This window comes from Carcharodon carcharias, chromosome 16, assembly GCF_017639515.1.
Source record: "Carcharodon carcharias isolate sCarCar2 chromosome 16, sCarCar2.pri, whole genome shotgun sequence".
Classification (NCBI taxonomy): Eukaryota; Metazoa; Chordata; class Chondrichthyes; order Lamniformes; family Lamnidae; genus Carcharodon; species Carcharodon carcharias.
The window spans coordinates 63,130,829-63,157,772 of NC_054482.1; the positions used below are offsets into that span (position 1 = coordinate 63,130,829).

General features: G+C 42.3%; 1 protein-coding gene across 1 annotated transcript in view; it reads left to right on the forward strand.

Annotated features, from left to right (window-relative positions):
- The window catches only part of slc1a7a (solute carrier family 1 member 7a), a 76,116-nt gene extending 56,153 nt beyond the window's left edge, over positions 1-19,963 (forward strand). Inside the window, exons 7-11 of the mRNA XM_041207817.1 lie at positions 1,025-1,258; positions 6,541-6,735; positions 10,266-10,400; positions 10,503-10,602; positions 17,720-19,963. Of these exons, the coding sequence (XP_041063751.1) occupies positions 1,025-1,258; positions 6,541-6,735; positions 10,266-10,400; positions 10,503-10,602; positions 17,720-17,929 (874 nt within the window). The 3' untranslated portion in view covers positions 17,930-19,963. The remainder of the gene's footprint in view (positions 1-1,024; positions 1,259-6,540; positions 6,736-10,265; positions 10,401-10,502; positions 10,603-17,719) is intronic.
- Positions 19,964-26,944: the final 6,981 nt, after the last annotated feature.

Genomic DNA, 26,944 nt, shown 5'->3' on the forward strand with positions numbered 1-26,944 from the left:
TGTGATTAACACAACTAACAAAGTAAAGTTTAGAATAATAGGGAAGAATTTTACGGTCCCCTGCCAGTAGGTTTGAAGGTGGGGCTCATAAAATGCAGCCCATGGCCTGCCTGCAGCCTACCTGCCCTCCCTTGACCTGCCTCCCATTTTATGGGGATTGGTGGCCAATTAAGTGCCTCATCCCACCCTTGCTGCTTTTTTACCACGCCAAAGTGAGGCCCATGCCAGGTGGGTAGCTTGGCAGCTTTCATAGGGCAAGTTGGTGTCGAGCAAGAAAGGGATGACTTCCTTGGGGGATATCCTGTGCCCATCACCCACTCACAAGGTCATACATTGTGCACCCCCCACCCCCCAGTCTCTCAAACCTGGCTCCACTCCCCTCACCCTCCTCATTGGGGCCTGCCAGCTAAGTCCTGCTGATACCCCAGATGTACCTGAAGTCTAGCCTCCATTAGCACCTCTTCTTCAGGCACCTCCTGTTGTCCCAGCAATGCCCACCGCTCAAACTTGATACTGTTGGGACCACAGAGCTGCTGGCCAATCGGATTGGCTAGCAGTTCTCTAAGGCAGGAATTTCTCCTCAGATGGTGGAGAAGTCTCGATCTTGGGTTAAGCGGTTGCTGGGCATCAGCAGTGTTGCAAATCTTTCGACTCTTCGGGTGGTGAGGTAGAAAAGCCCGCCATCAGAAAGATCCTGCCCATAGAATCATAGGGTGGCTACAGCAACAAAGGAGGCCATTGTGTCTGTGCTGGCTGTTTGCAAGAGCAATTCAGTACATTCAAGTCCCAGCCCTTTCTTTGCAGCTTTGCAAATCTTTTCTCTTCCAGTGTTTTTTCAATTCCCTTTTCTCAACACTAAAATCCTTTGTAGTTCTGTAGGACACCACTTGAGATCTAAATAGTGGCAGTCCAGAGGTGATTCTTGCATTGGATGAGTGTTTGTCTTTTAATTTAGCTTTTGTTTCTACTTATTTTCTGTTTTGCTTCATTGGTTACATTTAAAATAATGTGCTCTTTATATTAGTTATTTCCCATTAGGCATCGTGTTCCTTATTGCTGGCAAAATATTGGAGATGGATGATCCAACAGCAATTGGAAAGAAACTGGGTTTCTATGCTATCACAGTGGTTTGTGGTCTAGTAGTCCATGGCCTATTTGTTCTACCCATGGTGTACTTCTTTATCACCAAGAAAAATCCAATAGTTTATATAAGAGGAATTCTTCAAGCTTTGCTTATAGCTTTGGCCACTTCATCAAGGTATGTTCTCATAATCTTTTGCCAGGTTCCAATGCAATCATTCAGTAAAAATATAAATTAAATTTAATAGAAAATAAATCAGCTTTTTGGTTTATTATTAGCCCCATCTCATAAGCGTGTTCATTAGTACACCATCCTTTCTCTAGGTCAGTCCCTCAGAATCAAGGATGACTTGCTTCAACTCCACTTTGCTGGGGTTTGAGATGGCTGTTAACTCTGTTGCATGATCTGCAGACTGCCACATGTGGGGCAGGTGATGCTTGAAGGGTCTGGTAGATGAGTTGCTGGAAGGCTTGTGAGCTCTCTCTGATGCCTTGATTTCACCTCTGCAAGTTTCAAACAAAGTCTCACAATCACAGAATCACACAGTGCAGAAGAGGCCCTTCAGCCTGTCAAGTCTGCACCGACACATGAGAAACACGTGAGAAATACCTAATCCCATGTACCAGCACCTGGCCCAAAGCCTTGTATGTTATGATGTGCCAAGTGCTCATCCAGGTACATTTTAAAGAATGTGAGACAACCCGCCTCCACCACCCTCCCAGGCAGCGCATTCCTGACCATCACCACCCTCTGGGTAAAAAGGTCTTTCCTCACATCCCCCCTAAACCTCTTGCCCCTCACCTTGAACTTGTGTCCCCTCGTGACTGACTTTTCAACTAAGGGGAACAGCTGCTCCCTATCCAACCTGTCCATGCCCCTCATAATTGTGCAAACCTCGATCAGGTCGCCGCTCAGTCTTCTCTGCCCCAACGAAAACAACCCAAGTCTATCCAACCTCTCTTCATAACTTAAATGTTTCAGCCCAAGCAACATCCTGGTGAATCTCCTCTGCACCCCCTCCAGTGCAATCACATCCTTCCTATAATGTGGCAACCAGAACTGCACACAGTGCTCCAGCTGTGGCCTCACCAAGGTTCTATACAACACCAACATGACCTCCCTACTTTTGTAATCTGTGCCTCGATTGATAAAGGCAAGTGTCCAATATGCCTTTTTCACTACTCCACTAACATGCCCCTCCGCCTTCAGAGATCTATGGACACACACACCAAGGTCCCTTTGTTCGTCAGAACTTCCTAGTTTCAAGCCGTTTATTGAATATTTCCTTGTCAGATTACTCCTTCCAAAGTGTATCACCTCATACTTTTCAGGATTAAATTCCATCTGCCACTTATCTGCCCATTTGACCAACTCGTCTATATCCCCCTGTAGCCCAAGGCACTCAACCACACTTAACCACCCGGCCAATCTTTGTGTCATCTGCAAACTTACCAATCCTACCCTCCACATAGTCATCTATGTCATTTATATAAATGACAAATAATAGGGGACCCAGCACATACCCCTGTGGTACACCACTGGCTTCCAGTCATTAAAGCAGCCTTCTGTCATCACCCTCTGTCTCCTACAACTAAGCCAATTTTGAATCCACCTTATCAAATTACCCTGTGTCCCCTGTGCATTTGCCTTCTTTATAAGTCTCCCATGTGGGACCTTGTCAAAGGCTTTGCTGAAATCCATATAAACTACATCAACTGCACTACCCTCATCTACACACCTGGTCACCTCCTCACAAAATTCAATCAAATTTGTTAGGCATGACCTCCCCCTGTCAAAGCCATGCTAACTATCCCTGATCAAACCTTGCCTCTCCAAGTGGAGATAGATTCTCTCCCTCAGAATTTTCTCCAATAGTTTTCCTACCATGATGTGAGACTCACTGGTCTGTAGTTCCCTGGCTTATCTCTACAACCCTTCTTAAATAGCGGAATAGCTGTTCTCCAGTCCTCTGGCACCTCCCCCGTGGCCAGAGAGGAATTAAAAATTTGGGTCAGAGCCCCTGCAATCTCCTCCCTTGCCTCCCTCGGCAGTCTGGGACACAAATCTTCTGGACCTGGAGATTTGTCCGCTTTTACACCTGCCAACTCCTCCAATACCTTGTCACTCCCTACATCAATTTGCTCAAGAACCTCGCAGCCTCTGTCCCCGAGTTTCATACCTTCATCCTCATTTTCTTGGGTGAAGATGGATGTGAAGTATACGTTCAATACTCTATCGACGTCTTCTGGCTCCACCCATAGATTGCCCCCTTGGTCCCTAATGGCCCCTACTCTTTCCCTGGTTATCCTCTTCCCATTGACACACATATAGAATATCTTGGGATTTTCCCTACTTTTACCAGCCAGAGCTTTCTCGTATCCCCTCTTTGCTCTTCTAATTGCTTTCTTAAGCTCCACCCAATGTTCACTCAATGTTCGGTGTCTTCCTGAATGAGCCTTCTCCATTTTGGTCAGTCACAAGCCAGGGACTCCCATGAGTCGGCTGTGTTGTTAGATCTCTTCAGGGATGCTTTGAGGACATCCCTAGAGCATTCCCATAGTCCTCCTGGGAGTCTGCTGCAATGACCAAGTTCCGAATAGAGCAGTTGCATCGGGAGTCTGGTATTGGGCATACAAATGATATCTTGCCCAGCAGAGTCGGTTTTGAGTGATTAGCGCCTCAATGCTGGGCAAGTTGGCTTGGGAGAGAACACTTCTGCTGGACCATCTTTCTTGGCATCAAATTTGGAGGCTCTTGTGAAGGCATCGTTGGGGATACATCTCCAGTGCCTGCTGAAGATTGTCCAAATCTCCTAATCATACAGGAGTGTAGGAATCACTGCTGTCCAGTAAATCATGACCTTAGTCTTGGGTTTGAGACCCTGCTCCTCAAATAGTCTTTTCCTCATTGACCAAAGGTTGAGCTGGCACACTGGAGACGATGATAAATTTTGTCCCCTGTGTCTGTCTTCATCGAGATGAGGCTCCAAGATATGGAAAATCGTCCACATTTTCCAGGGTCTCACCATTGATCTTAATTGATGGGGCGAGTTGCTGTGCTGTGGGAGTTGGTTGGTAGAGCACCTTGGTTTTCTGGGTGTTTAGTAAAAGTCCCATTTTCTAATTTGCTTTGGAGAAGTAGTCGACAATGACCTGGAGCTCAATTTCTGAGTGAGCTCATGCACAAGTGTCACCTGCATATTGAAGCTCAATGACTGAGTTGGATTGATTTTGGTTTTGGATTGAAGGCAGAACAGGTTGAACAGCTTCCTGTCTGTTCTGTAAATTATCTCCTCATTTGCAGGTAATTTGCTGGAGGTGAGGTACAGGATTACAAAGAGGAAGATGGAAAAGAGAGTTGGTACAGTGACACAGCCTTGTTTAACCCTAGTCTTCACTGAGATAGGGTCGGTTGTTGTTACCTTGATGAGGCTTATGTGCCACAATGGAGTAGACACTGTCCGCAACATAGAAGAAACACACAAGAGGGCAAATGCAAGATTTCAATATCCAGGACACACAATGAAGAGTTTCCTTGTAATGACCCCCAAGTCACACTATCCAATGATTAGATACTGGGCAGTAAGGGTAAATTACTGATTGTAGAGAAAAGGGGATGAATTTTTGGCCCACGCTGAGGGCAGGAACAGAGGCAGATGGGATCTGAAAATATCAGGATTGGCCTCACTTACCACCAGCTACATTGGAACAGCTGCCACACTCCCAGCCCGCTGTGCTCCACTGAGCCCAACAGGTGCATTCTCCCACAATTGGCCTACCTCCCACACCTGAAACACTCTGCGAGCTTGTCTTATGAAATGGCCACTGTGTGCAGGAGTTCCTTTGTGCTTTTTCATCATTATGCAGCATCAGGAATGGGTCCCACTTCTCTAGCGCATACAAACATACGAATTAGGAGCAGGAGTCGGCCACTCGGCCCTTCGAGCCTGCTGTGCCATTCAATAAGATCATGGCTGATCTGATTTTAACCTCAACTCCAAACTCCTGCCTACAATAACTTTCACCCCTTTCCCTATCGAGAATCTATCTAGCTCTGCCTTAAAAATATTCAAAGATTCTGCCTCCACCGCCTTTTGAGAAAGAGAGTTCCAAAGATTTCAACTCTCTAAGGGCAGAACTTAGCCCTTGGCGGACGGGCTCAGTGGGGGAAGTTGGGAAGCCAACTGCTGCCCGCAACCAGCATCAGACCATGATTTCACGCTGGCAGACCAATTAAGGCCCGCCCAGCATGAAACGCGAACGACGTCAACGCGAGTCATTTCACGCTCAAGCGGGTCGAATGTGTGCCTGCCTGCTAAGTGAAAATTTCTGCCCTGAGAGAAAAAAATTCTCCTCATCTGTCTTAAATGGACGACCCCTTATTTTTAAACAGTGACCCCTAGTTCTAGATCCTCCCACAAGAGGAAACATCCCCTCCACATCCACCCTGTCAAGACTCCTCAAGATCTTATGTTTCAATCAAGCTGCCTCCTGCTCTTCTAAACTCCAGCAGATACAAGCCTAGCCTTTCCAGCTTTTCCTCATAAGACAACCCACCCATTTCAGTTATTACTCCAGTAAACCTTCTCTGAACTGCTTCCAAAACATTTATACGTTTCCTTAAATAAGGAAACCAATACTGTACACGTGGTCTCACCAATGCCCTGTATAATTGAAGCTTAACCTTCCTACTCTCAATTCCCCTTGTTATAAATGATAACATTCGATTAGTTTTCCCAACTACTTGCTGTACTTGCACACTAATATTTTGCGATTAATGAAGTAGGAAAACTAGATCCCCCTGTATCTCAGAGCTCTGCAATCTCTTTCCTTTAGATAATATGCTTCTTTTTTATTCTTCCCTCCAAAATGGGCAATTCCACATTTTCCCGCAGTATACCCCACTGGCTCTCCGCCGTGCAGCCATATGCCATTGAATATATTTAAAAAGGAAATAGGTAGATTTCTAGACTCTAAAGGTGCCAAGGGATACAGGGAGAGAGCGGGGGTATGGCATTGAAGTAGAGGATCAGCTTGATCATATTGAATGGCAGAGCAGACTCTAAGGCTGAATGATCTACTCCTGCTTCTATTTTCTGTTTCTATTTCCTCGGACGTGCTGATGACCAAGCATGTTTCCCGTGCATTGCGTTAAAAATCTAAATCAGCCCTGCAACGAGCTCTCATGAGGCTCGTTAACTGCCTCCGTTGATTACCCACCACTTTCTGTGGGTTGCCATGACCTCTGAGAAGACCCTTCCACCAAAATTGCCAGGAGCTGGGGATGTATTGAGAAACTAGCCTGTAGCTCGGTATTGTGATTTTCCCAGCACGGCTGCCTCCAAACCTGCGTGTGTCTCGGGATGAAAGCTCAGCCCATTAGATCTGCTTGGATCTGTTCACTATTTCAGTCTTGCACTGTAGTATTAACTGTGATTACCATTGATTATTCATTTACAGTTCTGCCACTTTGCCTATTACCTTCAAGTGCCTGTTGGAAAATAATCATATCGATAGAAGAATTGCGAGGTTTGTTTTGCCTGTGGGAGCTACAATCAACATGGATGGCACTGCCTTGTATGAAGCTGTGGCAGCAATATTTATAGCACAAGTTAACAACTATGAACTGGACTTTGGGCAAATTATTACTGTAAGGTAAATGGAATTTTCATTTGAGAGCAAATTGGAATTTAGGAGCTTCTTACCAATTTTTCCTTCCTCTCCTAACTGGGGTTTGGGTCAATGGGAGCCACTTGCCCTCTGACACCTATTCTAGTTTGCTATTGATGTTGAGTGCTGTCTGGTTATCATGCTATAGATAGGCCTAAACTAGTCTTTGTCGAACAACAACACAGGTACACTTTTTTATTTGTAGCTTGTTTGTCCTGAAGCCATAAGAACTCTTGAGATTCAGAGTCAATGCTGAGAACTGTAGGGCCACATCCACTTCACTGTATATGATTATGCCCCCACTTCTGTTTGGTCTATGCTACAGGTGGAACAGGAAATATCCAGGAATGCTGATCACTCTTGGATGTAGTTGATGTAACTCTGAGTACCTCCATATCAAGCTGTTCCAGGAGACAACTCTCCCAATTTTTGTTTTGTGCGTGTTCTTTTACAACTGGATGGCTTGCTAGGCTACTCTAGAAAACATTAGAAAGAGCCAGCTAGTTTGGGACTGGAGTATATATCAAGAGTGAGAATAAATGGCAATTTCCATCCCATCCCTCAATGTAGCACAGCAGCCAGCTGTTGCCTTGCTGAGATCAGTTAATCGAGCAGGGAAAGAACTTAGACAACAAGGTTTTATATAGCTCAGCTTCTCAGAAGCAATCAGGGAAGGCAAAACTTCAATTTATATTGTGGTGCTATTCTACCATGAAGTTGTGACCTAATTAGATGAAAATTCATGTTACAAATAACTGTAAACTGTCTGACCTGTGTCAACCACAATGTTTTGTCAAGTACTGGGAATGGGGAGATGCCATTTGGATTTAACATATTGTTACCTTGCTCTTAGTTTCCTGCTGTCCCAAAGTACTTACTGCTGAATTTGATTTTTTTAATGTGCCCCCCCTTGTCTCAAGCTGAGCACATTGGTCATGCTTCCAATCCCAACAGTTTTCTTTCACTAGAACCAGCACAATGCTATTTACCTTGTGGTAGCCTATTCTGAAGCTGGAGACTACATGTAATTTAATTTTTGACCTTATGTTGATTGTTGGGACATGGATGTGGCACCAAAATCTAATTGGAAAACAGATTTTGGTACCACAATATAAATAGTGAGCTTGGCAGCAATGCCCCCATGTCAGTTAGCCTGCTGACACAGCCAAGGTTTTGAAGAGCTGCCAGCACTCTGGAGTTGGTGATCCACCCTGACCAGACCTGCACTGTCCCCAGCAGGAACACCTCTGACAATCTTGCGCAACTCAGGGATACAATTACCTATGTACGGGATGGGATGTGGACACCTGCCTCACCAGCCTAGACCAGGAGAAGGCCCTTGACAAAGTATGCTCTCCAAAATGGGGTTTGGGGAGGTAATCCGCAACTGGATCCAACTACTCTACACTAATATAAGTAGCGCAGTTTCAATCAATGGGCGGGAATCAGATAGTTTTCCAATTAAATCTGGAGTCAGGCAGGACTGCCTCCTCTCCCCTGTCCTGTTTGTGTGTTGCATAGAACTCTTTGTCCATCAGGAAGGATCCGGGCATAAAAGGAGTGACAATCCCAGGCAGTGGAGACACTCGGGTCAAAACCTCCCTGCATGGACGATGTCGCCGTCTTCTGCTCAGATCCGCTGTCAGTGCGCAGACTGATCAACATCTGCGACCAGTTCGAACTGGCCTCAGGAGCCAAGGTAAATCGTGGCAAGAGTGAGGCCATGTTCTTTGGGAACTGAGCTAAGCATTCCCTTATCCTCTTCAACGTCCGGTGAGATGGCCTGAAGGTGCTGGAGATATGGTTTGGAGGGACCAGGGCATGCATTAGAAACTGGAAGGAGCGAGTGGCTATGGTGAAAAGAAAACTGGGCATGTGGGAGTGACGCTCCCTCTCCATTGCGGGTAAGAACCTGGTCATCGGGTGTGAGGCGCTATTAGTGTTGCTGTATGTGGTGCAGGTCTGTCCCATTCCTCACTTCTGCGCTGTGGCGATCACCCGAGCTATCTTTCACTTTATCTGGAGGTCGAAAATAGATTGTGTTCGCAGGGACGTGATGTACAAGCCTCTAGATAAAGGGGGAAAAAACGTGCCCAACATTGCCCTCATCCTGAGGGCCACCTTTGTGTGCGGCTGCATCAAGCTGTGTGTAGACCCTCGGTACGCAAACACCAAGTGTCACTACATTATGAGATTCTACCTGTCCCCAGTGTTGTGAAGAATGGGTCTAGCCATGCTGCCACGGAACGCTACAAGTAGCTGGACCATGTCATACCACCTGTCCCTTGTGAAAAAATTTATGCAGAGGAACACCTTTGATCACAAGTCCATCAGGCAGTGGTCAGCACGTAACGTCTTAGAGGCTCTGAGGGAAAAGGAAGATGGTGGATCCTGTTGGTTGGTTCCTTGAGCAGACTGTCAAAGTCATTTGGCAGAATGCCTCATCGCCAGAACTTTCCAACAAGCACCAAGACATAGCTTGGCTGGTGGTAAGAAAGGCCCTCCCCATCAGATCCTTCCTACATGCCAAAAGTCTCATCCTCTCCACACACTGCCCTCAAGGTGGCTGTTGTGGGGAAGACACAGTTGTTCACCTTCTTGTGGAATGTGCCTTTGCAAAGAAGGTCTTTGTCGAGGTTCATTCTGAGCAGTTCCGTGACACAGGACTCTGTGCTCTACGGGCTGTTCCCAGGGACACACACCGAGACAAACATCAACTGCAGCTGAAGGATCATCAACTTGATGAAAGACCCTCTTTTGTCTGCCCGAAACTTGTTGGCCTTCTGGTGCAAAGAATTGGCCCCGACCGAGTGTTGCAGACTGGCACATTCCAAGGTTGAGGACTATGTGCTGAGGGACGCACTAAAACTTGGGGCAGCCGCCGCAAAGACGCAATGGGGAGAGGTCGCTGTCTAAGACCTTTCTGCCACAGTGCACCGAGGGACTGGAAAGTGTATAGACCCCTCTGGCTGTATGACTCACATTGAATGTATGCAGTGAATACTACATGTCTCACAATTGTACTGAAGCACCTCAGAGTGCAACATGATCTATGTCGATAACTTGAACCCCACTGCACGTCTGTAACAACCTTGTTGAGATGTCTGTAATGTTCGTTGATCGTATTGAAGCACCAAATGATCTATGTGGAAAACTGGAATATGATTGCACTTTTTGTGATGGCAATTTTGAAATGTTGTGTAATGTTCTTTCAGATATTACACTAGCACCCAATTGCTGCCTTCAACCCTGCATAACTGAAGTCCTGATGCCAGCTGTGCTGAGAGTGCTACAGTGCACAAAATGGGAAGGAAATGTTGAAGGTAGCACCATCCCTAATGCCACTCTTGTTTGCCCTGGGACCTTGTGGCTTTAGAACAGAATTTCTCGAGGTGTGGATAAAGGGCACCCCCTCTGTCACAGGAGGAGAGTTAGGGGTAAAGGCAGGAAAAGCTTACATTCAAAAGTTGGAGCCTTAACCAACAAAAATAGTTTGTATTTCTTTTCTTTTCCAGCATAACAGCGACAGCTGCCAGTATAGGTGCAGCAGGAATCCCACAAGCTGGTCTGGTGACCATGGTTATCGTCTTGACGTCTGTTGGTCTTCCCACAGATGACATCACTCTAATAATTGCAGTAGATTGGGCATTGTAAGTTGTAAAGCAAATATTTTCCTTTTTTATTGTTGTTTTTATCTCAAATGGCTGGCTATTATTTTTACAGACTGCTAACATTTAGTGTTTTTTTTAAAGGGATAGATTTCGGACTATGATTAATGTTCTGGGAGATGCTCTGGCAGCTGGAATTATGGCTCATATCTGCCGAAAGAATTTCACTCAGGAAAATGATGAAGTAAGAAAATTATTTCGCTCTCTTTTCAAACTTTATTTTACTCAACAGATGTGTCTAGTGGTTTGTTAACTCTTTCAAAAACTGATGGTTTAATAATTAGTCATAGAAAATAATTCATATGCTCCACCAAAAGCACAGTGGCTCTATATATTAATTATCTGGTATGACAATGAGCCATTCAGCCCAGGAAGATGCCAGGTTTGATGCCTGATCTATGTTAACTTATCTCAGTCAAAGCAACCAGGACCTCCATTGTAAAGAATGTGGATATCAGGCAAAGACAGGATCAACTTCAGCAATGATATTCTCTGTGGACACAAAGCTTCTGCACTGTCTAGGTTTAGCCCTCAAGAAAAGCACTTTTAGCAAGGTGCCAGAGGCTGACTGCTAATACTCACAAAGCTGCACCACTTTCAGGAGAGGAAGAAAAACCTCACTCTGAACAATGATTGCAATAGCTAAATTGTCTTTGCTATTATTTTGTGAGCATTGCTATGAGTCTTTTTTTCCCTAGTTCCTAACAATGTTATTTTATTCTTGTATAGACAAATGTTCCTTGTTGTGTTGAAGTCTTTCCACACTCACCTTGCAATGTATAAACCTGAGAGTAGCTTGGCTATGAAAGTTTGACATGTAGGACATTGTCCCGGTGACTTTCATGTTTGAAGGGCCATTGTTTTCACGTGAAAATGCTTCCTCCAAAACTTTTTTTTAATTTGAGGAGGGAGAAAGAGCCTGTGTCATTCTCTTCAGGATGCTGTATGTAAATTGCATAGTGATCCCTTTCATTACATGTTTAAAAAAAGGGTTTGCTAAAAAATTCTGGATATAGGCCAGAATTTTCCAGCCTCCCCATGGCGGATTCCCCTGCAGCAGGGCTGTTGAGCAATTGAAATCTCCAATCACATCAGCAGGACCAGATGATCCCGCTGGTGTGAGGGGCTGGAAAATTCTGGCCATAATAGATTTATTTAAAGAAGTGCAGCTAAGGGATGATGCTCTATACTGCAGGACACCATCAATTTTATAGCATGGGAAATACAAGATACTCCAAGTGATTGGGTGATACTGCGCTTTAGTTCTAGAAGCCTGGCAATTGTAATATAAAGGGAAGACTGAAGGGGTTAAGAAGATTCATAGTTCTGAGCTGCTAGGATAGAATTATGACAATCAGGAGATAGAGCAACAGGTCTTGAGTGAGGACACAATGTAGAAGAATATTTTAAATAGAGAACTTGGAATAAATAAGGAAAAGTTCAGAAATTATGATAAAATAGAGAACGGCATGAAATATGGCATGGGAAAGAGATTCATTTCCCTTTAATGAACAGGAAGGTGTAAATGTGGCAGCAATTCAAAAACAATGGTGTTTTGGCATGAGATCATAAGTGTTAAACGATACACTGTGTGATAAACCTTCACATATGTTCCCAACCTGAGTTCATTAGGACTGGCAGGAGCTCACCAGAGGGAACTTGGAGCTTTAAGGGTTGGGAGCTCACTGACATAAATACGAATATACTAGCTTGTGTGGAGTTGGTGTTTGGTGAAAACAACAAGCATGAAATTCACATTTGAATTATCCTACAGAATTTTCTATTTACTTTATTCATATCTACATTTCCTGACCAAATACTTTAGGCTTTGTTTCTCAACTAATTTCAGTTAGTTTACATGTACCAAAACAAAAACAGAAACAGAAATACCTGGAAAAACTCAGCAGGTCTGGCAGCATTGGCGGAGAAGAGCACAGTTGACATTTCATGACCCTTCAACAGAACTAAGGGTCATGAGGACGCGAAACGCCAACTGTGTTCTTCTCCGCTGATGCTGCCAGACCTGCTGAATTTTTCCAGGTATTTCTGTTTCTGTTTTTGTTTTGGATTTTGAGCATCTGCAGTTTTTTGTTTTCTTCTCTGAGTTTACATGTACCCTCCATTTCTAGCTGCATCACTTCAATCCTGTATATTGGGCTGAATTTTTCCATCGGCGAGCTGGCGGTGGGGCCCCCGACATCATCCCGTCCTATTTAAATTTTCAGGAAGGTGGGGGCACAGCGCAATCAGCTGTCCGCCCGCCGACCTGTCATTGGTCAATTGAGGCCATTGACAGGGTAGTTAAAACAATTAAAGGCCCTGCCCATCCAACCTTAAGGTTGGTGGGCAGGCCAGGAGCCCCGGAGGGCTTCTGAAAAAACATGAAACCTCATCCACCGGCGGGATGAGGTTTCATGTCAGCTTTAAAAAAGTTTAATAAAGTTTTTGTGCACTTTATTAACATTTCCCATCTATTGTGACGTTGTCACATGAGAGGATATGTTAATGATTTTTTTTGTTTTTTTATTTTTAAACTTTGAGAACCTTTCAGTGATCTCCCTGAGGTACCACTTAGCCTCAGGAAGATGTGTGTTCTTTCACGTGCATGCGTAAAAGAGCGCACTCTTGCATTTGGGGAATCCCACCCCCCCCCCACCCCGCATAGGAAATGCATAGTGCTTCCTATCAGGTATCACACTGGGCGGGCCTTAATTGGCCTGCCCACTTAAAATGGTGGCGGGGTCCATTTTGGCAGCGGCGATCGGCTGCCCGCCAGTCAAGGGCAAAATTCAGCCCATTGTCATCAACTCCCCCTTTTACACGTTTTCTCCATGTTCTGGAACAAACTTATTTCAAACGTTAGTGTCTGGCTTGCAAGTTGACTGGCTTTTAAGCACTAACTGTTTGTGAGTTCCTTCTACACCAGGTTCTGTACTTCGAAAAGAAGTATGTTGCTTCAGAGGGTCTTCTTACATGGACAGGATAATCTTTTGACATTCGGTCCCACAATCCATCTGCAGAACTAGTTTCTCTTTGCAGCTTTTTTTGTTCGACTGCCTTTCAGTCCAAACACCAGGCTGCCGTTCTTGGTATCTTTGCTGCTTTCTCTTAGTCAGGAAAATATTAAAATTTGTAGAGTAAAACACTTTTTTAATCAATTATTGTTTGCTCTCTGTGGGGTGGGGGAAATATTTCCATAAGTATATTAACTACTTTTCTTTCAATTTTGGATTCAGAGACTAGCATAAGGCTGTCCTGAGGAACAAACCCTTTTCCAAAGCACATTTTAAACAACTCAAATTTTTATATAGAGCCTTAAAGTAGAAATGGCCAAAAAATCCCTGAAATCTGACACTGTTCCAGGTTCAAGGTGTATGCTGCCTTTTTAGGGGGAGGGATAAGGAAATGGTGAAAAGCTGACCTCTGACCCTCACCAAGGATTGGACCACCAAGCTGCCACAAAAGTGAGCATTGAGGTTGAAAAATCACCCCTCTGGTGTGAAAATTATGATTTCTGTTTAGTTGAATCTCTTGCTGGGCATCATTTGAATGTAAAGCATTCTAATTTTAAAGGTATGAACATCTCAAGAGCAACAAGAACTTGTACTTAAATAGCACCTTTAATTTGGTAAATTGTCCCAAGGCACTTCACAAGAGTGAACAAAGAAAAGGTGACATTGAACCACGTAAGGAGATATTGGGGGAGTTGACTAAAAGCTTCTTCAAAGAAGTATGTTCTAAAGAGCAACTTAATGGAGGAATAAAAGGTAGAGAGGCAGAGAGGTTTAGGATGCGAATTCCAGAGCACAGGGCCTTGGCAGCTGAAGCATGGTTGCTAGTGGTGAAGTGCTAACTTGGAATGCTCATGAGGCTAGAATTGGAGGAATGCAGATGTCTCAGAGGATTGTAGGGTTGGAAAAGATTACAAGGATAAGGAGGGGAAAGATTTTAGAGGGATTTGAAAATAAGGGTGACCATTTTAAATTCAAGATGAGGCTTAACTGGAAGGTAATGTAGGTCAGCAACACAGGGGTGATGGATGAATGGGACTTGGTATGAGTTAGCACTCGAGCAGCAGAGTTTTGGATGATCTCATGTTTATGGAGGGTAGAATAAGGGAGTTCAACTGGGAGTGAGTTGGAATAATCAAATCTAGAGGTAACAAAAGCATGAGTGAAGAATTCAGTGACAGATGAGCAGAGCCTGAAACATGGTGGAATCTGCTGTTATGCTGGATGACTCCCTATTGCCTTAAACTGATGATGTCACCAAGAAACATAATTCTGAGATGGCTGATTCATTTGGTATTCTGAATTTTATTCCCCGCATAGCACAAGAGATGGAAACAGAAAGTGCTGGAAATCCTCAGGGCATACTCATGAGTATTTCCAGCATTTTCTGTTCTTATCTCAGATTTCCAGCATCCGCAGTATTCTTTTACAGTATAAGAGATAACCTTTGTCTGTCTTCTGAAGTCGACCCTAGGTGAACAGAATTAAATTTCATAGCAACTTCAGAATATAGATTAAATGAAAATCACTTCTACGTCAAACAGGTAAAAACCTTCAAACATTACAAACTTTGTGGTGATCTAGAATCTGTGGTACCAATTCCCTATTGTCATGGCTATGTAAAGGTTATGTTTGGTGACAAAATCAGATTGGCCCTAATGCCTGCTGTCTCCTGTGACATGCTGTCTTTCAGCTAATGCCAAAAGTTTGAAATACTGTGTAGAGATACTTTTAGAGCAACCCCCAGAACATTCAAATATCACTGATTTGCAAAAGGACACTGCACTTGATGCAGTTTTTTTTTAAAGAGGCTTTAGCAGCTTTCATTATTAGAATGGACACTAATACTGTGGGACATACTTTACAGATCCTTTCTTCTTTAAGGCCAATAGAGGATTGGCTGCCTGCTATGCGCCTGGCCTGATTTTCTTACCATTGAAGTACTGAAGGAAAATCAGGTGAGGTGACCGATGGGTGACTAGTCCACTACCACGTTTCCTGCTACCACCAATAGTTAAAATCCAGCATTTTAAGTCTTTTCCATATGACATTGTCAAAACATAATTGATGAATATCTTGAATAAAATGGTTGACAGTATGCAACCTTATCAGAGAAATAGGTTCAGTGATTCTCTTATCTATCCTTAATCCAAGATTTTCCATATAATCCAATAGCTTTCAACTTTTTCCTGATGTTGGCAAAAAACATTAAGCCATTATGAGAATCAGTGGAAAAGATTTAAATAGGTTCCCCTTGGCCTTACAGAGCTTTTCAATTTTGAAAAATCCATAATTGGTCCAAAATATTCCTCACAAGAACAAAATTAAGCTTGGTTCTTTCTGTTTGCTCAACATCTCTCCAAAGATTGCAACATACAAAACCACAATAAACTGAAAACATTTAAGAACCATCAATATCAGTTAAATTAATTAGTAATTTCCTGCTCACTTGTATTCTCTACTGTGACTAGAACCCACAACTGGGCTGTGTGTGACTGGAATGATGTCAAAAATGCTTTGTGGGCTTGTTGTTGGACATGTTTGTCATTGGCACTAGCTGGGTGAATACTTTTGATCATTATTGGTGGTGGCCTTTAGCAAATGGAAAAAAATGATTTAGGATCTCATTTTGTAATTTCAGATTAGTGAAATCCTACATTTATCTCCCAATTCATGCCATACTCCATCATAATCTATCTACACAGCAGCTCCTGATGGCTCTGAAGAGGATACAAGCTTAGCTTTTGTCTCATAACCTCCTCACAGTTATATCGAAGTGATTATCTTTGATTATCTGTTCTTCCATTAAATACAATGAGAGGGGGCACCGAAAACTGATTCTAAAGATTTTTATTTTGGCAAAAAATTAAGGAGCAGTACCGCTCTAAGATACTTCTTCCTGCCAGATTAGAATTGGATTTGCATCAGGAATTTCCTTGGGTTTTTCCTAATCAGCCACTGTACCTTCAGCAGAGACTCCTAATTGACGTGTAAACGTAGTTTCCAGTGATCTCCCACCAAAGTAGCCCATTGGGAGTATGGTGTATGTGTGCCATGTTTACACTATAGCACTCTACTATGCAATATTTTGCATGAGATCTGTGATGTAAATGCAGCATCACACATCCTACATGAGAGAAAAGACTACAAAGAAACATCCAGCACTTTATACCCTCTAATTTTCTATTTGTGGTTTAAATATAAGAACCCCAATTCCAAGCTGCTATTGGGGACCAGCACTCACAGCAAGAATAGTGTGAGAAATAAGGGGAGATTTTTGATTCCTTAATTTTAATAGATGTAAAGTCACTGGTTATGTGCATGTGATTTCCTGCAATGCAGCTGGCTGCAGCTGCCACCATGTGCTAGAAGCATGAGACTATGGAATTAACTCTACGAATCTTTCATAAAGCATTGTATGTTGCATTTAAGCATGTAGGCTAGTGAGACTGCTGCTGAGACACTTATTGCACTGTATTATTCTACTCCCCTCAACTGGGAATGCATTTGTAGCTGGTGCAGAAAACCCCATACCTGTGGCTGAACCAGATGCATGTGAGAGCATTCTGCACATAGTCAATCATCATACCCTTCTATTCTATAAAGTGTTTTCTGGTGCGAGAACTACCACAACCTGTCTTTTTGGTTGGGGGAGATACAGTCATGATTGGTGGCCAAGCGTGGTTGTTATGGGATGTCTGATGGTGGGTTGCCAGTGCCACTTTGTGAGGAGGATAGTCAATGAACCAAATGCCATGCCCAGTTGCTGAAACAAAGATAGTTGTTTATCAGGTCAATCCCACCTTTACACCTGGAAGAGGAGACTGCAGGAGGAAAGTAGAATGAACATCACAAGTTCCTACTTCCTCAAATATGGTAACTGACTGAATTCATATGGTGTACTGCATTTCATTCACTTCCTGTCTTGGAATCCTAAAATGCTATCCATTACCTTTATCTTCCCTAAGAACTTCTTTGATTCAGTACCTAGGATACAAGAGTAAATTTTCAACTTCACTGGATGGTATTATGATAGAGTGGATCATTTATCCAGTTTTCTGTTCATCGATATAATGCAGTGTAAATCAGATGGTTCTGTAATGGTTAGTGATCCACTCCACCACACTATTGCCCAAGAAATGAAGATTAAAATTTACTATGATTTTGAATCTTGTCATCTTAATTGTACATGACAAAGCAATTATATCATTGTTTGAGTGACCTGCAATTTATCAAATTATTCAGATACAATGAGTGATCTATCTAATCTCACAATTTTATCTTATTTAGGTTCCACTGATTTGTGAAACAAAGCCTACAAGCATTAATCAGATCATGGCCTATCAGAGAAATGGATGCACAAATGATGCTAACAAGGCAGACAAACAAATCTATGCAGTTACCACAGATGGACCCCATAATGTGCAAATGGAGTTGGGCCTCAACACCAAAAAGGATCACTGCACCATTGAAATAGATGAATTGGAGACCAAAGTATAGTGACCCGAATTTGTATTCAGCAGGAGTATTTCATGCCATATTGGTAACGTGTATGACTACCTCATAGTTAGAAATGTTTTATGTACATGAGAAATGAAAAGCAAAACTGATGAATGATAGTGCTGACGGTGCACAGTTGTAAATTATTACTCATGTTTTGTGAAAAACAGTTTATTTCTTTTTTAAAAAATAAATACCATGTAATTGTTGTACATCTAGGTTATTTCTTGAACAGGACAATGGAATAACTTGAGTGTAAATTTTTGCATTTGTTTCACCTGCAACAATAAGAAGTAGTGACTTAAACACATTTGTTATTGCCATTTCCTATCTGTCCTGATCCCTTTCTACCCTTTCTCAAAGGTTCACCTGAACTCTATCCAGTTAGGAGATTGAGGAAGCAGGTGCATGTTGTTTTGGTATATGAAGGGATAAGATAGAAGGAATGACAATCATTGTCTAGGAATTTTCCTTCCTTGGGGTGTGCAGTCTCCAGTGTTAGAATCTGGCTGTATTACTGATCAAAGTTACACTTGCCAAGTGGGATATATCACTGTGGAAATTTACTCCTTATATCTCTATGGGCTCCTTTCTTGGCTGGCCAGAAAGCCAAAGGCCCTCCTCCAGCTCTTCATGCTCCAAGAATGGTCAATTGGGGATTCCTGACAGCCAACATTTCATGCATTTGTAATGATCCTTCATTGTCTCAAGTTGTTGTGATATACAGGAAACATCATTCTCAGCAGAGACATTTCATGAACTGTAATCTCCATTTCTGGAAATGCATGTTGTGGTTTTAAGCTCTTTGGAGCTGAATTTAACTTAATAGCATCACGCAAATGTATATTTATTTAAACTCTCTTCTAACCACTTATAGCCAAAAATCCTGATGTATGACAGCTTCTCTTTCATGGACTTCAGCCTTACCCATTAATCTCAGAGGTTTAAAGGAGAGAGGTCAAAACTCATTAAGACCAAGAAGAGTAGGAAGAAATTAAACATCACATTTTAAAAGCTTGTTTATTGTAGGATAAAAGGAAGGTCAAGGGAAGTAAATAGTTCCACAGTTTTGAGTCCTGAGAAGGAATGAGGGAAGAGAAGTTTAATGCAAGTTTTATTGAGTTGTTGAGAGAAAAATAAATGTTTGGTTTGGAAGTAAGGTTCTACAAAATTTCTTCCTGCTCCAAAAGATAAATCAAAGAAAACTCCAGAAAATGTACCTACCCTTACACTCTACATTAAAGATCCTGAATCAGTTGTTTATTCAGCATTACGTTTTGAAAGCTCTAGCAATTAAGTAGTCATTACACTCCACACATAATTCAATTGTTTGGTCTATACTAACCCTAGAATTATTTAATATTTTTCCGAAGTTCTTTTTAAAGAAGTTCCTCTAATCATCTCCTGCCAAGTAACAGTTCTGCTTCACTGAACCAATCTTTTATTGCAAAATTATGCTGACCTACAAGAATGAAGGATTAAGATAATTCTGTAGAAATTTCTGTATTGAAGGACACCAAGAATGTATTTTTTCAATGAATTGGTCATAAGTACTTTGAATGGGATGGCAGGTTGCAATCAGTTAATGGTCCAGTAATCACCTAATGGATGCACTCTTTCATTCTTTTTGATGTCATACCTCTTGTATTGTGTTTTTATGAAATAATCCTTTCACTGTTTTAGCTAAAATATATAATCATTTAATACTACCTGAACCTGAAGCAGAATGCATGCCACTTACAGTCTGATGTTAGAGAAATTTAGAATTTATACTGTTTAGATATGTGGAAAATGTTACAATATTGGCCAAAACACAACAAATACAAGATATAAAGAGAATGAGTGTATCTAAATGGAAGTAATATTTTTGTGAAGGCATAGTTGATGATGCATTTTTTTATCTCTGTCTGCTGAAAGCAATGAATTCTCAGAAGCTGTATGACCCGCTGTTTGCTAGGTCTGTTTGCTAGAAAGACAAAACTACATATAACCTGTATGGCCGTAAGTTATTGTTCCTGATGACCTTTTTTTTGAGTGGCAATAAATTATCCTTTTTAATGAAATTGTGTACTTTGTGTGATTTGCTCGAGTATTGTTGAATATGTCAGGCTATTGGTGATTTGTAGATGTGGCTTTTTCATTGTCATTATAATATTTTCTAGTCTGTACTGGGAAATCTACATTGCACTCCAACATAATTTAGAAAGATGACCATTGCAACTTTTTAAAGAAAAAAATAGTGTGATGAGGAAGAAACACTCAGCAGCAGGACTTTTGCTATGTAATCACTATATATCTGCTACATGCAGTATGGGTCAGACGTGTGTTCTTTACACCATATCCAATCCAGAGTTGTCTAACTACCATGAGTTACTTAAGGAATGTTGGCTTCAAAATTTGATTCTCTAGCACCTGTAGTTTCAGCACCACAGGTCCTGTTTTGGTTTCAAAATGGCAAGCACATTGTGTCAGACATGCTTGGTGGCCAATAGAATAGCCTTTGGAATGTGCCAGAAGTTTGTAGAGTAGGCAGGTCATAACATCAGTCGGTGTGTAATGCTAATTTGAAGCCAACATTGTTATTTTGGAACTCAGTGCTCTATTAAATACACACAGCTGAATATGTATTCAGCAGCAGGAATCATCCCTCAACAGCTATTTAAAGGGATCATCAACAACTCTTAGATTAGTTGCTGCTTAATTTCTTCTAGCCCTGTAAGAGTTTGTAGAAGTGCTTGATGGTTTGCAGAGGTCTTTAAAGCTCATGAAGTTGACTGTATGTGGAGAAGGGTTCTGGTCAGACCACTTGCTCCCAGTCATGGGAGCTGAAATAACAATGCTTTTTCATCTGCAGTATGACAGGAAAATGGAGCAGGGGCAGCAGAGAAGAGATTAAGTTGCTTGCAGAGAGAGGAGGGGTTTTCTCACCTGGAGGCCTATCCATCCAGGATCTTCCCGAAACATTCATCTTACCTCAACCTAAGCCAGAAGCATTAGCCAGGATTTTTCCCGTTGGTGATTTAGGGGTGGGGCCCGTTCACCAACAGGAAAATGATGCGGGATGACATCGGGAGGAACCCCCGACGTCATCCCGGTCCTTTTAAATTTTCAGGAAGGCAGGCGGACAGCAAAATCAGCTGTCCACCTGACCTGTCAATGGCCAACTAAGGCCATTGACAGGCTAATTAAGATTGTTAAATACCTGCCTGTCCAACCTTAAGGCTGGCGGACAGGCCAGGAGCCCCAGTGGGCTCTTGATTATACATGAAACTTCATCCACTGGCGGGATGAGGTTTCATGTCTAATTTTAAAAAGTTTCATAAAGTTTGTGTTTCTTATTAACATGCCCCATCTCGTGTGACATTGTCACATGAGGGGGACATGTTAATAATTTTAATATTTTTCTATTTTTGGAGTTTTTTTACCTGTCAATAATCTCCCTGAGACAGCACTTGGTCTCAGGGAGCAGTGCGCATGCGTGAAAGAGCGCACTTTGACAGATGGCAAGTCCCTCCCCCCCACCCAGCACAGGAAGCGCATAGCACTTCCTGTCAGGCAGCCCGCTGGGAGGGCCTTAATTTGCCTACCCACTCAAAATGGCAGCAGGCCCCATTTTAGCAGCGGAGTTCGGCTGCCCACCCACCACAGAGCTGGTGGGGCCCGCTTGCCCACCAAGGGCAAAATTCTGCCCATTGTGTGTGGAATCCATTTTATGAACAAGGTGCTCACTGAATTCTGCTACCTACTTGCAGGTAGACCTGCAACTTCAGCCGAGCTTAGATCTAATCCGTTGGTTGTAGAATCATTTAGCTCTGTCTATCAATTGCTGCTCGTGCTGTCCTGTGTTGTAGCTTCAATAGGTTGACACCTCATTTTTATGTATGCCTGGTGCTGCTCCTGACATGCTATCCTTCATTCGTCATTGAAGCAGAGTTGATCCCCTGGCTTGGTGTAATGGTAGAGTGGCGGATATGCTGGGTCATGAGGTTACAGATTGTGGTTGAGTGCAATTCTGCTGCTGATGGCCCACAGCGCTTCATGGTTGCCCAGACTTGACTTGCTAGATCTGTTCAAAATCTATCCCATTTAGAACAGTGGTAGTGCCACACACCACAATCCTCATTGTGAAAATGGGATTTTGTCTCCACAAGGGCTGTGAGCTGGTCACTCCTGCTGATACTGTCATGCACAGAAGCATCTACGGCAGCATGTGTAGCATAGGACAAGAAAGTAAGACAAAAAAAGGAATGTAACTCTAATTTTGAGAAAGCCAGGAGTTTTAGGGCAAAGAATACTTTTTTAAGTCATTTAAAAATATTAAATTTCAGTAACTGTGCAATTAAAAACCAACTTTTGTACTGCCCTGTTACAAGAAATGCAGTAATCAACCCTGCAGTTTTAGCCTCCCACAAACAGATTATGAAATTTGCTGGATTGTTTAGAATCCCAGGGTGGAACTTTACAGTCCCTTGAATGGCCGGGGTTGCGGGGGGGTGGGGGTGGGTGGTGGGGGGGTTGGGTGGGGGGGTGGTGGGTGGTGCAGGATGGTAAAATGCAGCAAACTGTTCAAAAGTCCATCGACTTCGGCAGGACTGTAAGTTTCTGCTGGCATAAAATTCCAATAATATGGGTATGAGAACTATGCTATTGCTAACGTCAGGCAAAATATAACTTGTGCTAGCCCAAAGGACTTTTTCATTTCCTTGAGTTGGACAGCCAGGTTTTCAGATTGGCATATATATTTCCCAGCTTCCATTTCTACTTTTGAGATAAGGCTATACCATATATTGAACAATAAATAAAGAGTCCAAGGGGATAAAGGATAAACCTTGTCAGATATATTTGGATTAGCACTGCCGTTTTTGATATTTAACCTTGATCCTCTTTCTCTGGGCAAGCATTGACTGTGTTAAGCCCACAGTCAGGTTGTTGTGATTTTAATTGGAACCGATTGTCCAAACCAAGGTCATTAATAGTTTTCTGTTGTTCTTGGTGAATACTGAAATAAAATGAAAAAAGTCCTAAGCCAGATTTTGAAATTTACTAAAATGTGTAAAGCCCTGAAACAGTTACCAGATATGATTATTTCATCATGACATTTTTCAAATCATAAGTCTTTCATTAACTTTCTGTCAAACATCAAGATGACCCTGAACAATATCATGCTCATGCAAAAACTGTACATCAGTGCCATCATAAGAAAAAAAGCAACGTATCCACACATCTGTGAGAATAATACCCATTACAACACTTCTTTTGAAACTATAATATAGAAAACAAACATAATATAATACAATTGTAACATAAGAACCTAATAAAGGTGTATTTTCGACTTTATGGTTAAAAATGAGTCTGCTGTGTGTCCTTTTCAACACCAATTATTTATTTACCAGTTATTTTCAAATTGCTCAATACCAGCAGAATTGCTACTTAAGAATTAAATCTCCTCGTGTCTGGATGAGTACATTACAATTATTACTTCTCTTTTGCACCGACAACATATATATATGTTTTTTATATTAAATTAATTAAGCCTTCTGAAGTTGCTATGAAGGCAATCTTCCAAATCATGAGCAGCAAATGCTTGATCCTATATATTGATAGTTCTTCACTTGAGCGAAAAGCTTGTGTTATATACTAAGAGCTCAATGCTGGAGAAAGCCGAGAGAAGTTTAGAAAATGCAGTGGTGACATCAAAAAGGAAATTAGGAAAGCAGCAAAACATATTGGCAAGTAAAATCAAGGAAAACCCAAAGATATTTTATAAATACACGAAGAGCAAGAGGATGACTAAAGAGAGGCCAATGAGAGACCAAAAAGGTAACTATGTGTGTGGAAGCACAAGGCACGGGCATGGTTCTTAATGAAACTTTGTGTCTATTTTCACAAAGGAGAGGAATTAAATAACAGTGTATTTAAGAATGAGCATGAAATATTGGGTAGAATAAACATAGTGATGGAGGAAATATTAAGGTATTTAGCATCCTTGAAAGTGGATAAATCACCAGGCCTGGATGAAATACATGGCAGTCTGCTAAGAGAAGCAAGGGAAGAAATAGTAATGACTCTGGCATCATTTTCCAATCTCTCTGGCTACAGGGGTGGTGCTGGAGGACTGTAGGACTCTTAACATTGTATTGTTGATGTTGCAGATTTGATTTTCCAGATAGGTTTCTCCTAAGAAACAATGAACTCTACTTACAGGGCTTCAGCAAAAGTTACATGCTTCCATCAAGATCCACAACTAGACACAAACTCCACCCTTAAGTTTCCCTGCGCTTAGGTCTGATTTGTTTACACTGCCATATGATACTACACAGTACAATAAGTCTTAAAGCTATAGCTACTGCATTCTTTAAAGCTACAGTTACTACATCCCTCCCCCTTTAAATTTTTTTTACAATTTATGGGCAGGATATTGAGTTCGGCGGGTCCCACTCGCCGACATGTAAAATGACACGGGATGGCATCGGGCGGAACTCCCGACGTCGCCCTGCGTCATTTCAATTTTGGATAGAATAAACATAGAGATGGAGGAAATATTAAGGTGTTAATACCTTGTTAAGGCAGCCCAATCAGCTGTGCACTCGCTGACCTGTCAACGGCCAATTGAGGCCATTTAAAAACTAATTGAAGTAGTTAAAGGTCCTGCCCATCCAACCTTAGGATTGGCGGGCAGATCGGGAGCCCTGGCGGGCTTCAGAAGAAGCATGAAACCTCATCCTCTCGAGCAGGATGAGGTTTCATGTAGGTTTTTAAAAATTTAATAAAAGTTTAATTAAAAGTGATGCACATGTTCCAACTCATGTGACGGTGTCAAATGAGGGGACATGTCAGGGACATTTTATTTTTCTATATTTCACAGTTTTGAATTTGGCGCCAATTTCCCTGAGGCAGCACTTAGCCTCAGGGAGATGAGTGCACTCTTTCACGCACGTGTGAAAGAGTGCACTCTCAGCTTAGGGAACCATAGCGCTTCCTGGTGGACATCATGCTGGGTGGGCCTTAATTGGCCTGCCCATGTAAAATGGCGGTGCACCCCTGATCGGGGGCACTGATCGGAGGTGCGCCCGCACGCACCTGCTCCTGAACCTCCCCACCACCACTCCCCCACCCCACCCACCACCCCCCCCACAACCCTGAGAGGAGGAAAATTCTTCCCTAAATTTACAAGAACAGCTAAATTCATGTCATTACAAATATATACATGGGTTATGAAATTATAAGGCCAGTCTCTCAGGTGATTTCCTGATGCAGGTGAAATGCCATAGCTCCATGACTTTAGAATCCCTCACTGAATCTTCATTTTCTCGAATTGCAGCAAAATCAGGTATCTCCTTAAGCACAGGCAGATCAGTGTTATCCACTCCAACAGAGACATCTGGTATGTCTATCCTTGGTTTATCAATCACAACGGGGACCACAAGTTCTACAATGGTTACAGGTGGAACATCAGTTTGTTGGGGTATTGCCCTTCTTCTCAAATGATCCACATGTTTTCGGGTGATCCAGCCCTCCACTTCTACGTGATACAACAACAGTCCTGTCACAGAAAGTATTACACCAGGTGACCAGCTCAATCCAACCAAAGTTTTGCACAAATACTGTCTCACCAACAGTAAATTCATACTTTTGACTGTGCAAATCATGAGTCACTTTTTGATGCCCTTGACTGTTCTCGTCCTTCACCTCCAAATTGGGAAGTATCAGGCTTAATCTCGTATGAAGGCAATGCTTCATAAGTAATTTTGAAGGTGTTGAACCTGTAGTAGTGTGGGAAAGCCGTTCATTGCCCTTCCTAAGCCATCTTCATCTTGTCTTCTTCTGTCTACCACAAAGTTTAGTCTCATCCTTCATTTTGACTTCACGGTTGGCCAGACTTCTCTCAGGCAAAATCTCAACTTGGTTCAGTTCACAGGTTGAGCCACCCATGGTTTCATCACCCACTTGCATTTTGGAAAGTTCCACGGCTTTTCCTTCTAATACCTCTTTAGTTTCACTCAGCTGATTCTTCAGCTGTTCTGTCTCCTTCTTGTATCTTTTGGCTTCTTCCTGGAACCTTGAACATTGCTGTGTCTCCTTGCCAACAGGCTCTTCAGTTTGTTCAGAGTGACGGTAAATTTATTTTGTTTCCCTTCATAAATTTCCAGAGGTACAAACTTTGACCTGAGGGATCCTTTTAGTGTGTGAAGGTCTTTCAATAGGTTTTCCTTTTCTTTGTAAAGCTCACTTGCTTCATCTTGAATTCTGTAATTCAGCAGAGTCTCCTTGAGTTTCTTCTGCTGTTCTTACATGCTGCTGTTTAAGACAGTCTTCATTTCCTCAGGTTGCTGAATGCCTACACACTCTTTCTGCATCCTGTTAAGGCCCTTGAACCAAGGTTCATTCTGAAGTACCTTGCCTTGCTCCTTCTCAAACTCAGGAACTCTTCCAGCTTCCTTTTGAAATCTCACTGGCCAATCAAGGTTAATTTCTCTCAACAGCATACGACCTAGAAAGCTTGGTCCTTCACCTTCCACTACAATCATAGGGAGCTGTGCTGTCTGGTGCTTGTAATAAACAGGTACCGTGGTAATACCTTTCACTTGTATGAATTCACCAGTATAAGTTTTCAATTTGGCTGACGTTTGCTCCATATTCAATTGTTGAGTACCCTTATTTAAATATTTGAATGTGTGCTCCCCCACCATAGTGGTTGATGTACCAATATCCACTTCCATAATCAAAGGTTTTCTATTGACCTGCAGAGTTACAGTGATTGGCTCTGTTTTCCCTGCTTTCACACTAAATAGAGAATAAACATCGGAATTAGCAGTTTCTGGTTTTTCCACATAATGTAATTCGATCAGTTTAGTTTGTTGCCCGGGAGTCTGTCTCAATCTTGCTTTAAGAGAAAAGCAAAACACTGTGGATGCTGGAAATCTGAAACAAAAACAAAATTAGCTGGTAAAACTCAGCAGGTCTGACAGCATCTGCGGAGATGAAGATAGCCAACGTTTCGAGTCTGTATGACTC